Source organism: Oncorhynchus nerka, linkage group LG28 (genome assembly GCF_034236695.1).
Source record: "Oncorhynchus nerka isolate Pitt River linkage group LG28, Oner_Uvic_2.0, whole genome shotgun sequence".
In the NCBI taxonomy this organism is placed as follows: Eukaryota; Metazoa; Chordata; class Actinopteri; order Salmoniformes; family Salmonidae; genus Oncorhynchus; species Oncorhynchus nerka.
This window is the reverse complement of record NC_088423.1, coordinates 29636370-29648843: the sequence shown is the minus strand read 5'-3', so window position 1 is coordinate 29648843 and position 12474 is coordinate 29636370. Positions and strand designations below refer to the sequence as shown.

The window sequence follows — 12474 nt, the reverse complement described above, 5'->3', positions numbered from 1 at the left end:
TTTGGATGAGTTGAGAAAGGCCCCTCATCTTCCCTGCTCTTATATTCTCTGAGAAGTCTCTATAGGAATCTATTGGAGTATAGGGAGAAGGGAGGTTTGTGTAGCGTTGGTGGTGGTGGTGGTATGTGTGTGTGTGTGTGTGTGTGTGTGTGTGTGTGTGTGTGTTGGGAGGAGGGGGTGTATCATTTCAAAGTCTGACGTGAATGAATCGCTAGAGTAAGGTGTCGGCTGGTTATAGTTGAATAGTTTATATCAACTTGATAAATATGGCTCTTATAAATCACATGGGTGTTATATATTGCTGCTCTGTTTCTCCCCTTTTTCATACTTGGCTCCTGCTACGGATGTCTGGAGAGAATCAGGAAGTAGAATGTTTTAGCAGCAGTCCAGACAATGGCAACTCCCATGTAGTATGTTGTCAGCCATTTTGTTTATCAATAATCTGACTAAACTACATAAAAATGTGAAACATTCTGTAATAAAACGGCATGATAAACAGTAGCCTACTGGAACTACTTGTCACGCCCTGACCTTAGAGATCCTTTTTATGTCTCTATTTTGGTTTTGTCAAGGCGTGAGTTGGGGTGGGCATTCTATGTTTTGTGTTTCTATGATTTTCTATTTCTATGTTTTGGCCGGGATGGTTCTCAATCAGGGACAGCTGTCTATTGTTGTCTCTGATTGGGAACCATACTTAGGTACCCTTTTTCCCATCTGTGTTTGTGGGATGTTAACTTTGTTTGATGGCACATAGCCTTAAGCGTCACGGTTTGTTTTGTATTGTTTTGTCTGTGTCATTTAGAATTAAAGAGAAAATGTACGCTCACAACGCTGCACCTTGGTCCAGTTCTTTTTATGGCCGTGACACTACTGATGATTATCTTCAAATAAATTTGGATTTCAAAAAGAAACACTCTATTAAGGAATATATCTGAAGAATACGTGTTATTATGTATTTGTAACAGTCATGATTTGTCTGATCAGGAATGAAAATATTAAATATCTCTCTTACATGATATAAAGCAGGTTCACCAATAAACTGCCTGGGGGTGATTTTAATTGGCCCTCCAAGTTTTCAATAATTTTCGTTGTTGGACATAAGACTGTAAAATCTGCAGCAAATCAACTCAAGGTGATTGATTATAATTTAGGAAATCTGTTCAAGTATTCCCACGCATAAAAAGAGAGGCATAGGCCTATCTGGCCCTATTCCAATGTAATCACGGTTTGAAATTAGTCCGTTTTTGTCAAATACTATCTGTTCAGGATTCTTGCGGTCAAAATGCAGTGTTCCGGCCCCCGGAAAAATTGGGCCACGGCTGAATGTAATTGGGGACCCCTGATATAAAGGATCTGGATCTCATATCAACTTGGCATTAGAAGGGAAGGAATGTGGATTGATGCTATGCTCCAGTCCCATCTAGATGACATCATGGAAGCAAGGCCCAATGACACGTCCTTGGTGCTCATTCATGGAGAAGAACTAAGAAAAAAAGACACCAATTATGTGGTGGACTGAAACCTCAACCCGTCAAAATGGGAGGGGTGAAAGGATGGTTTGTTCTCAAATTAACTGGGATAGTGTTCTCTTTGATAGTACAGTGGGTGACTATGCACCAGGACATATGCAGTGGTTCTGCCTATTATCATATTCACACAGCTTCAAACAATTAGAGTAACCTTGTGATCGTGTTTTGGAATGCCCTCAAGATACTGAGACATTGATTATGTCAAATTAAGGCAATGAGCCCTTTGAAGCTCCTACTCTGACATTTTCTCAGCTATTTACATTCATCAATGACAGAAAACAACCTCATCAGTGCAAAACTCAACTCCACCATGGCCCATTATGGATCCGGGAAGATGGGTGCATTTCCATAAAATATTTTTTATCAGACACAGGGAAATGGGCAAATGATCGGTCAAGTGAAAAAGCTGCATAGTGACTATAGCGCAGATCCCAAAGCAGATGTGAATATTCTCAATTAGGATTTCTTAAGCAGGAGAAGGTGTCTCGTCGAGTGAGTTGGGAGTTTCTAGTGGCATAAATGATCAGTTAAGAGCCAGTAACTGAAAGGTCGCTAGTTCGAATCCCCGAACCAACTAGGTAAAACATATGTGGATGTGCCCTTGAGCAAGGTAATTAACTCTAATTGCTCCTGTAAGTTGCTCTGGATAAGAGTGTCTGCTTAAATGTAAAAATGTAAATGCCATCCCACTTGTCACATGTCACCTGGATGAGAGAGCACTTTACATTTGTAAATAAATAAGGAGAGAAAATCACACTTAAAAGGCTGTGTGCATGCGCGGAGGAGTGATTCATGCATGGATCCTCGGCTCAGTCAGGAACCATATAAGGAGAAGTGAGGGTTTCGAAATATGCCACTCAGGAATTCGTTTGTGTTATCGGATGTTAGTCATGGTTTGCAGAGATGACAGTAAGGAATTTCAGTTCCGCAAAAAAAAAAAAGGGATATTATGTATGTAACGTTACCTACCAGTACTCATGTATGTAACGTTACTTACCAGTACTCATGTATGTAATGTTACCTACCAGTACTCATGTATGTAATGTTACCTACCAGTACCCATGTATGTCACGTTACCTACCAGTACCCATGTATATAATGTTACCTACCAGTACCCATGTATATAATGTTACCTACCAGTACCCATGTATATAATGTTACCTACCAGTACCCATGTATATAATGTTACCTACCAGTACCCATGTATATAATGTTACCTACCAGTACCCATGTATGTCACGTTACCTACCAGTACCCATGTATATAATGTTACCTACCAGTACCCATGTATGTAATGTTACGTTTTCGTAAATGTAAATGCTAGCTTACGTTAGCTACCATAACTTTACAATGTATTATTTATTATTGAATATTGGAAATAGTAATAATAATTGAAATATCAAGTCATGGCGGTTCTAGTAGTTATGGAATTCCAGTGCTGCTAGTGTTAAAAGATTCCTTTGAAATCCCCACTTCTCCTTATATGGTTCCTTTCAAAACCCCCACTTTTCCTGAGAGACACACTGCACTGAGAGATGACATTTCAGTAGGTGGCAGCATAGAGACCCTGAGGGATGACTGCTCTGAGAGATGACGTCACGGCTGGGCCCTATTGGTTTTGGGGGTGAAATGGTTTCCATTATGGTTCTCAGTTGGGAGATCTGCCTTCAAGGATCAGCCTGTCAGAATGGCATGCTTTAGCACTGATGGATATGACGTGTGACCGTTGACGATGTTAATTGATGTTAGATTTAGTATCCGCTTGGTGATAATGTCATTTACTTGATGCAGTGGATGTGTTTACGAGCTGATTAAAGCGCCCTCCTGAGCCCTGCTTTGTTTCATGCTGTTCCTTTTATGGCTTTATTACTACAATCACAAAAGTTGTGGATATCTATCGCAATGGCCCACCATCATAAATCACTGTCAGTAGCTAGGTGTCCATCCAACTGACAACAGGTTTTTATGCAAATATTCAAAAATCCACCTTAAGAAAATATGCACATTTTCCCACCAGTGGTGTGTTTCCACCAAGCAGATTAAAATCAGTGTGTGATGACATGGTGTACACAGAATTTTTCATGTAGCCTACCGAATAATAATCTATTTTTAACCCTACTGATAGTTTTGTCACAAACCTTAAATAGCAAATGTGCCTACTCTGGTCTTGGTACGTGAGCTCTAGCCAACAGCTCACAGATATAGTGCAAGTAGGCTCTGTGGGTAGGTTAGTCTACATGCTGAGATTATTTTGGATAAAAACCAGAATAAGACCCTCAACATTTATTGGAAAGAAGCATCAAGCTCATATCGTGCACATTCAGCACCCTGAGAAATTCATCATAATTGATTTCATCTGTAGCCTAATTAACTGCATGGTTTCCAGAGTCAAATAAGCAACAGATCTGTATCGTCCACTAATATAGGACTATTAAAGGCCCAGTTTTTGTGAAAAATATATTTTTTACATTTTCTTCCATTTTTATAGTTTTTTCAAGTGGTGCTGCAGCGCCCTTATCACCCCAACTTCCCATGGCTATGGTTTCCATCACAGCTGTAATGATTTTTTGTATGAGGTATGACTTTACTTGCAGAAAAGCTGTGGGTGGAAATGTGGTTTGTGAGACGATGGTTTGTTTTAGCGCCACACCTTCATAGTACAGGGGCCTTATGGTGTATTTAGATGGTAGGAGGTAGACGCTAGATGGCATACCGGATGTCATTGTTTTCAATTAAGTTAAAGTGCTGACTGTCAGCTTTAATTTGAGGGTATTTTCCTCCACATCAGGTGAACCGTTTAGAAATTACAGCACTTTTTTTTTGCTTAGTCTCCCCATGTTAGGGGACCAAAAGTATTGGGACAAATTCACTTATGTGTACTAAAGCAGTCAAAAGCTAAGCATTTGGTCCCATATTCCTAGCACACAATGATGACATCAAGCTTGCGACTCTACAAACTTGTTACATGCATTTGTTGTTTGTTTTGGTTGGGTTCAGATGATTTTGTGCCCAATAGAAATTAATGGTAAATAATGTATTGTCTCATTTTGTAGTCACTTTTATTGTAAATAAGAATGAAACTTGTTTCTAAACCCTTCTACATTCATGTGGATGCTACCATAATTATGGATAGTCCTGAATGAATCGTGAGTAATGATGAGTGAGAAAGTTAGAGGCATAAATATCATACCCACCCAGAAATGCTAACCTCCCCTGTTATTGCAATGGTGAGAGGTTAGCATGTCTTGGGGGTATGATATATATGCGTCTCTAACTTTCTTATTCACGATTCATTTGGGACTATCTGTAATCATGGTAGCATGCACATTCACGTGGAAGTGTTTAGGAAACATATATGACTTATGTCTAGAAAGGGGATAGAACATTATAGCTGCTTCTCCAGTATGGACACAGCTGTTACCCAAACTATAGGCTGGCATTGGCAGACGACAGCGTGTCTTTAGATTGTGCCTTACACCCACTAATGACAGCTTTAGCAGTGAAGGGTAATTTAGGAGGGAGGGTTGACTACAGGGTGAGGTGTGTTACTCACGTTCAGGGTTCCCCAAGGCCTTGCTCTGCCTGCCAGGTTTCCTGCACTGTTACATTGTGGGCGGGTCAAAGATGGTATGGTATCACTGCTGTCCGAACACTAAAATGGCTCCTCTTTTTTTTAAGACCACGGATCTGAGAAGTCATAAGAGTAGGCGATGCAGATGTTGTTCGCTGAACTGTGCTTGTGGGATGAGGATCAGTGTCTGGCCCGAGACCCGATGATTTGTGTTAACTCTTAGAGGCTTTAGCTTGGTGGGTTAATAGTATCTGTTGTGGTGTATCATTAAACCACCCAGGTTTAATACTTGGTATGTTACATAAACTAGGGGAAGAATGGAACCCACAGCTATAATCGAGCCATTCAACACATACCTCACGTAATTGTTGTCATGACATACTATCAAAGTTATTTACTCATATGTCCTCCACCACATACCTCTGCTCTGAAACATTACTCAGTGTTGAAGAAGCATGGCCAAACACTATCAATAGGACCCCAATAAGCCAGTTTATGTTTATAACCTGCCAGTTAAGATAGTGTTTTTGGTACGGTGATAGATATGCAGACTTCAAAGATCAACAACAAAGGCTCTCCCACTCCCCTCCTCACCATGCTGTGGTACCAGATGTAGATGGGAACAGTGGTCCTGCTTCGTTAAGGCTGTAAACCCTTGTAAAAGCCTTGCCCTTGACCCCAACCTGTTAAATGTTTACTGGGCCTGATTAGGGAATGAACCTCACTTAACCTCTACCTCTGTGACTTGTGTGTTTTTTTTGCTGTGTCTGTCACCAACAACCTCCCACTCACTTACAATAATCAATTCACATTGTTCTGTCTCAAAACTGTAATGCAAATTTAAATAATGGTGTAAGTGATTTTGTCAGCACAGAATCATGGATTATTAGAAACTATATTTCCCTTTGTCATGTTTTTTAAGTTAAAAGAAAAGAATACAGCACAATAATATTCCTCCTCACTGTGCTATAAACTGACTGTTCTCTCCTCCCTATAATCTCATAGTCCTTTCAGACAATTTTGAGACTTAGTAAAATACTAAGTGAATGTACTACTGGTATGAAGCACTAATGCTGTAGCAAAGTCATTTTTCTCCTCTGCTTGTTGGCTTTACACACTGTGAGCCAGCGGAAGGGGGTAGTGGTGGTAATTCATGCACACATGTGCCTGCCTGTTCACCCAGTGACAGGCCAGGGGAGGGGGACATGATAAATTGCCTTCCACCGGGGACCTCCATACACAGCCACCATGATGTGGGTAAAAATGGAAATCGCTCCCTTTCACCATCATTACATCAGTTTAGGCCATTGTGTGTGGGCCTCCACACACACACACACATTCATGCATGCATGTACACAAACACACACATACTCATGCACAAACAAACTCACACATGTACACAAACACACACAAAAGAAGTTGAGTTTGACAATAGCTGTTGGTGAAACGAGGAGAGATCTCTGTAATATGGTATTCAGCTAAATAACCAACGACAGGGTGGATGTGTGTAGCGATCATTCAGAGGCCAAAATCATTTAGAAATACTTCATTCATTCATATTCAAGAACATTTCCAGAGTATAGCTATGTATTTGCATGAGTTATAGATGCAAAGTGGAAACACAAGCGTTTGATGGACAGATGAGCCAATAGATATAGATGTGTGGCAGTGATCAATGCTCTAGGGCTGTTGTTCTCTGTTGTAGCCTGTCACTTCAGACACGCCCACTGTGTGTGACTTCTCGCCTTTCACACAGAATTAAGGAAATGGTACATTGTGCCTCACACCAGTTTGTGCCGGTAGAGGAGAATATCTTGGCCTTGGCTTGAAGCTATTCTCAGCTAGCTACACCGACAGCTAAGAACAGAAATAAAAGATTTATAGGCCTGTCAACTATATATTCAGACACAACATATGTGTGTTTGATAAGGGTGGCACAAGACCTTAACATATTTTTTTATGAAAATAATTAAACTTCTGCTTTAATTCCACCATTTCCAAGTTTCCCAATTATGCAATTTAAAACATGAATGAATCATGTGGACTTGTAGTGTTAACCCATTAGCTATTGGTATTTGAGTAATATAACCTATATCTTGATTGCAACATGTTATTCCTACCTCGGGCATAGGCCCATTTCGTAGGCCCGGTGTGGAAATATTCAGTGAAAAGCAATACCTATATGGCGACTTATGTCTTTAAAAATGTGGTTGCTTTTTCTCTGATAAATGCAATAATCAAGGCATGATTAATTACTGTACTAATAGACTGTCTATAACCATGTAATTTAATATTGTGTGACGTTAAACTTAGCAAAAGGAAGCCAGGCTACACTTGAATAACATTTCCCATACAGAGCAAAGATGCAGTAATGCCTATAAGCCAACTGTTGATTAAGTTCAATATAAAAAATACCACGGAACTGCAAACCTGTTTAAATTCAAGATATTAACCGCCTACAATGCATGTTTTATATTTATGAATTAGTTCGCTTTTTAATTATATTATAGCCCTGAGTACAGTCGGGTGGATATTTAGAAGTTGGTGTGATAACATTCGTTAGTTTAAACTATTGATCATGGCATTTTGAAATGGTCCTGAACTTTTTGAACTCTGGAACACAATCATCTGACACCTAGACAAGACAAATACTCCTTTAAATCTTTGAGAATCACTCAATGTTATGTCTCTAAAATCAGTCAATTTCCACCAACTTTATTCAAGTGGGGCCAACGTGGAAATTGTTAGGTTATAGAAAGAGATTCTAAAAACCAGTTATGCGCAACGTTCAATAAGTAGTCCTAGACAACGTTATTCCCTTAGGCCTATGCATTGAAAAGCATTTTAGAGTTTTGCCCTCTGTTTTTAGTAGGCTATGGTATAGTCATAATGAATGGATCTTAAATGACTAGCGAATATTGAGACAATATATTATACATTCAGAGATAGATAAGCAAATAGCCTAACCGCATTTCTAAAGGAGGCGATATCGGTTTGTTGCTGAGGGAAACATTACGCAGGCACTGTCGAGACAATTTGTGCATCAAATATTGAAGTTCGGGATAAAACTATATATAGCCAACGAGACTTATTTGGGAATCTCCTGCTTAAATCACTACAGAAATAAATGTCAAAGCTCATCTGCAATCAACAATTATGAACATGCTTTGATGGATGTATCCCGTTTTGGATCGCGCACACACACCATGATGTTCAGCTATAATAATGTTCTATCTAAAATGCATTCGAAGTTGTGTGTTTAGTTTTAAAAGCCTATAGTGTTTCAACGTTCAAGCATTTAAAATTAGGCCTATATAGTTTAGAAACAATGAATCATGCTAAAAATAGCATTTAGCCTACCCTATAGAAATAAAGTACTCTAAAAATGTAGCCTACTCGTAAATAACGTTATAGTTATACTGTATAGGTAACCAGTTAATAAGATTAACCTCCCAATCAGCACATTTCATGATGTCCATTAAAAATGTTTATGAAACCAGAAAATGTTTAATGAAATAGCATGTTAAAAATGTAGATAGTTGTTATAATCATAAAAGGAGGCACACGGAAATATGGAACAGAATTGTTTCTTATTTTTCCAGAATACATACAAAAAAAATACCAATTCTCTTTCCATGGTTTACACCTGAAAAATAACAACAATTTAAAATGATGTGGACAATTTGGGAGTTTAAGAAACAAACATGCATGTAAATAATTATCTTCTCAATGAGACATTAAATAAGAACAATACAATCATAGCAATTTCAAATGAACATCGAAATGAAAACCCTTATTTTAGCCTATTAGTATTCTACCATGTGTGTTTTCACTTTACCTATAGAGTTCAGTTTAAACATAATGCACTTCGAGTCTCTCAAATGTCTTCCATTTGTAGCTATTATCATCCGCCTTCAGCCGACATAAATAAATACCGAGTTCACGGATCCCGCCCTTAGGTTGAGCGTTGATATAAAAGTTTTTATATTTGCATTTTTATAACTATAAACTTTTCAAAAGTCAAGTGTGTTTCACTGGTATCCCAGCGCTGATGCTGTGGTGAGTCTCTGGCCGTACAGGGCATAGGGGGAGTAGTATGGCCCGGTGGCTGCGGGGACAGGGACAGGGGCTCCGGTAGGCAGGGGACTCTTGGAGTACGGATGGTAACGGCTGCTTAGTCCCAACGCGTGATGCGGACTCCTCAGCGTCAGTGTCCCAGGGCTTCCAGGGCCTCCTGACTGTGGCATGTGCATGTGGCATGCCATCGCAGCAGCCGCAGCACTAGCTAACGATGAGGAATTAGGGTAACCCGATATCAACTTCTCCGCCCCGGTGAAGGCTGTGTGCGTCCGCAGGTGGTTCAGCAGCTCCTCGGATGAGGAGAAACGCTTGTCGCAGGGTCCGTTCGCCGACACCCAGTTACAGACGTGAGGAAGGGGGTCGTTGGGGAGCATGAAACCATAGGGGTACAAAGGATGTCCACTGAAAGATTGCGGAGAGGAGTGCATGCCGTGCAAAAGGTGTGTCGGGTACATGTGGTGGTACCCAGATTTCATCGCGTTAGCGGCCGCGGCAGCTGCGTTGTCGTGGCACTGCTGAGAGGCACTGGCAGCGCCCGCTAAGTGGCTGGCACAATGGTAACTTAAGCAGTAAGGGTCTCTACACAGGCTGGCTGACATGATGGAGGGTGGAGAGGCCCCGGCCAGGGGGCTGGATCCGGCCTTACTGCAGCCCATGCTGGCCAGCTGTGCGTTAACCAGGCTCCCGCCGTGAGGGAGGAAGTGTTGCGGATAACCAGCGTAGGCCCCTAAACTCCCGGGGTAGTGCATGCCAGCAGGCGGCAGGGGAAAAACTGTCTGACCCGGTTTGTAAGGAGAGACTGGGGCTACAAGTCCTGACCCGAGTCCAGAAGCAGATGAAACGGAGGTTAGAGAGGAGGATTCCGAAGACATGACTTTGGACCCAGGCGTTGTCTCCTGGTGCTGGTTCACCTCCACGTTAATTCCACCGCAACTCACGCTTATCCTGCTGTGGCTGTTAGTGGTTCCAGATCCGTCCGTTGTGCCATTTTTATTACAATCTGAATCTTTCTTGTCCTCCCTGTCTCCACACTTCCCCTCTGACGGCATGGGCGAGGCAGAAGTGCTAGAGTTGGGGCTGCCTGTCCGTGGCGTGAATGGCTGACAGGTGGCGCTCGGCACTCGGAAACCAGTCTTCTCTCCACTCGAGACGCCCGAGGACGAGTCCTTCTTATCTGACGGTTTGGAATAGGGTTTGAAGCTGGATTTGTCATCCACACCGATGTCACTCATTTTTAATGGACCGGATTTGGACTCCTTGTCACTAGATCCATTTGATGTTATAGAGGATAGCTTGGAGGAAGGAGGGGGGTCCGGTTTACCGATTTGAGAGCATGTCTGCGCCAGCAGTGCCAACGGACTCTTCTTAGCATCTAGCTGTAGAGAAAACAAAACCTATAATTTTACAAATAGAGTACTGAAAAAAATACAAACAATAAACAATATAGGACTTTTGGTCGAAATGCAACCAGAAACGGAATGTCCGAGTCCTTATCCAAAATAATTGTGCGCAGTGCGCAGCTTTTACTCGAGAATAGCCGAACTCTACGAGTAGATTTAAGATTCCCAGTTTCTAAATTCATAACAATTTCCCTTACCAATCATCTTTATAATAGAATAGCCCACATTTCCACTTCAATATAATAAGAGTTTTCATTTATGCTATTCCATGTCTTACATTCCGGGATAACCGTTTCTATGTGTAATGCTTACAAAACAAACATGAAACTTTGAAGCATTTATTCTACTAGTCTTTGAAATCTTACCTCAATAGGGCTAATCGGGGTAGATGGTAACGGTTGAAGATACTCTGGATGCAAAATGTGTCCTGATCGTGCCGTGAGCATTTTCAAAACCTTGATGGGGACTCGGTTAGCTTGCCGTAGATGGTCCGACGGGGAACGGAGTGAAGAAAAGGCTTGTTGATGATATTCCGAGAGTCGATGCTCTCCCAGACTAGATGAATACGACTATTTCTCAGAGCAGATACCGAGGGCGATGTGATCATGTCCCAATTCTCACGAAATTAGTCGGTAATTCATTTATCAGATTCATCAAGAAAAGCAAATACAACCTCTTTCGAAAATCAAGAGATTGATATTGCGTGTAATAATCCGTATAATGAGAGGAAACGAAGAAGGTGCGGTTGGTAAGCAGGAAGAAGGTAGACGAGAGTGAGTGCGAGGTTATCGCGGATCCGTGGCTGCGTCTTTCACCATGGGCATAGCGCGTTCTGTGTCTCCTGACTTGACCGCGCTCTATACTCCCGAAGTACGAACTGGTAGAAATGTTCACTTCAAAAGCATCTGAATTAGTCCGAGATTAAAGCCTTTGCCGCCTTCCAATCAAATGGGACCCCGAGGTGATTGGAGGGTCAAGGGGATGTGACGTTGCCTCTTTGTAAGCGCCTCTATATTGACAGCTCGGGGGAGGAGATAGTGAGGAGAAATAGTTGGGTTGTTGTGTGCGCTCTCACGGACTCTCACCATCCTTGAGGCAGGGCCTGTTTTGTTTTTTCAATGTCTAAAAAAGTATATAGACCCAAGTCTGGAAATAGTAGTCTTTCTGGCATTTTCAAAACAGTGAACGTATTTGGCTGTAGAGGTAGGCGATGTGGTAATGGTTATTACTGGAAGGCATATAGGCTACATGATATTTAGGAAATGGGAAATGTATTAATGAAACTATAGCCTGCATTAAATAGCCTAATTATTAGTTTGTTCTCTAGACCCTAATGCACTAATAAGCAATGTATTCGGCACCTTTTGAGCTATATTACCAAGATCTTTAATCAATAAATATAACCCTGTATTTTAGTTTACAGACATGTTCCTATATAAATTATATTCCACAACCAGAAGATCAACCACTTCAGCTTGAATTCCCCAATCAGACAAGCGTTGACAGGAACAGACCAATGCAGTGATGGAGGTATGTGAATGTCACATGTTTTCAGTATAATATACACCCCCCTTCTATTTCTATCTTCACGCCTCCGTCAACTGTCAATTCTGCTCCACCGCAATCAATCAGGTATTTGTCAGTGGCTGTCAATCCTGCCTTGATTTATGTCAGCTATTGTAGATGATTACATGCGAGCGTGGCTGCATGGGGAAAAGGACAAATGGAAAGACAGAGAGGCATCTGAGAAAAGAGACACTTCATTTGGACGAAATAAATCATCCTCGTGTTAAATTCAATTTGTATAAGCATCGACAATAGGTAGACAGCGACGCGCTAGACTATGCCACTTCTCCATAGCCTATAGTGTCCATGGGATTTAGGACGGTATTTG

At 41.3% G+C, this 12474-nt stretch overlaps 1 protein-coding gene across 1 annotated transcript; it reads right to left on the bottom strand.

Moving 5' to 3' along the window:
- Positions 1 to 8671: 8671 nt before the first annotated feature.
- LOC115113100 (zinc finger protein 503-like) lies at positions 8672 to 11560 on the bottom strand. The gene is given in 3 exon segments (XM_029640347.2): positions 8672 to 10556; positions 10946 to 11082; positions 11085 to 11560. Coding segments are annotated over 3 exon segments (1665 nt in total). The 5' UTR covers positions 11188 to 11560; the 3' UTR covers positions 8672 to 9131.
- Between the last annotated feature and the right edge of the window lie 914 nt (positions 11561 to 12474).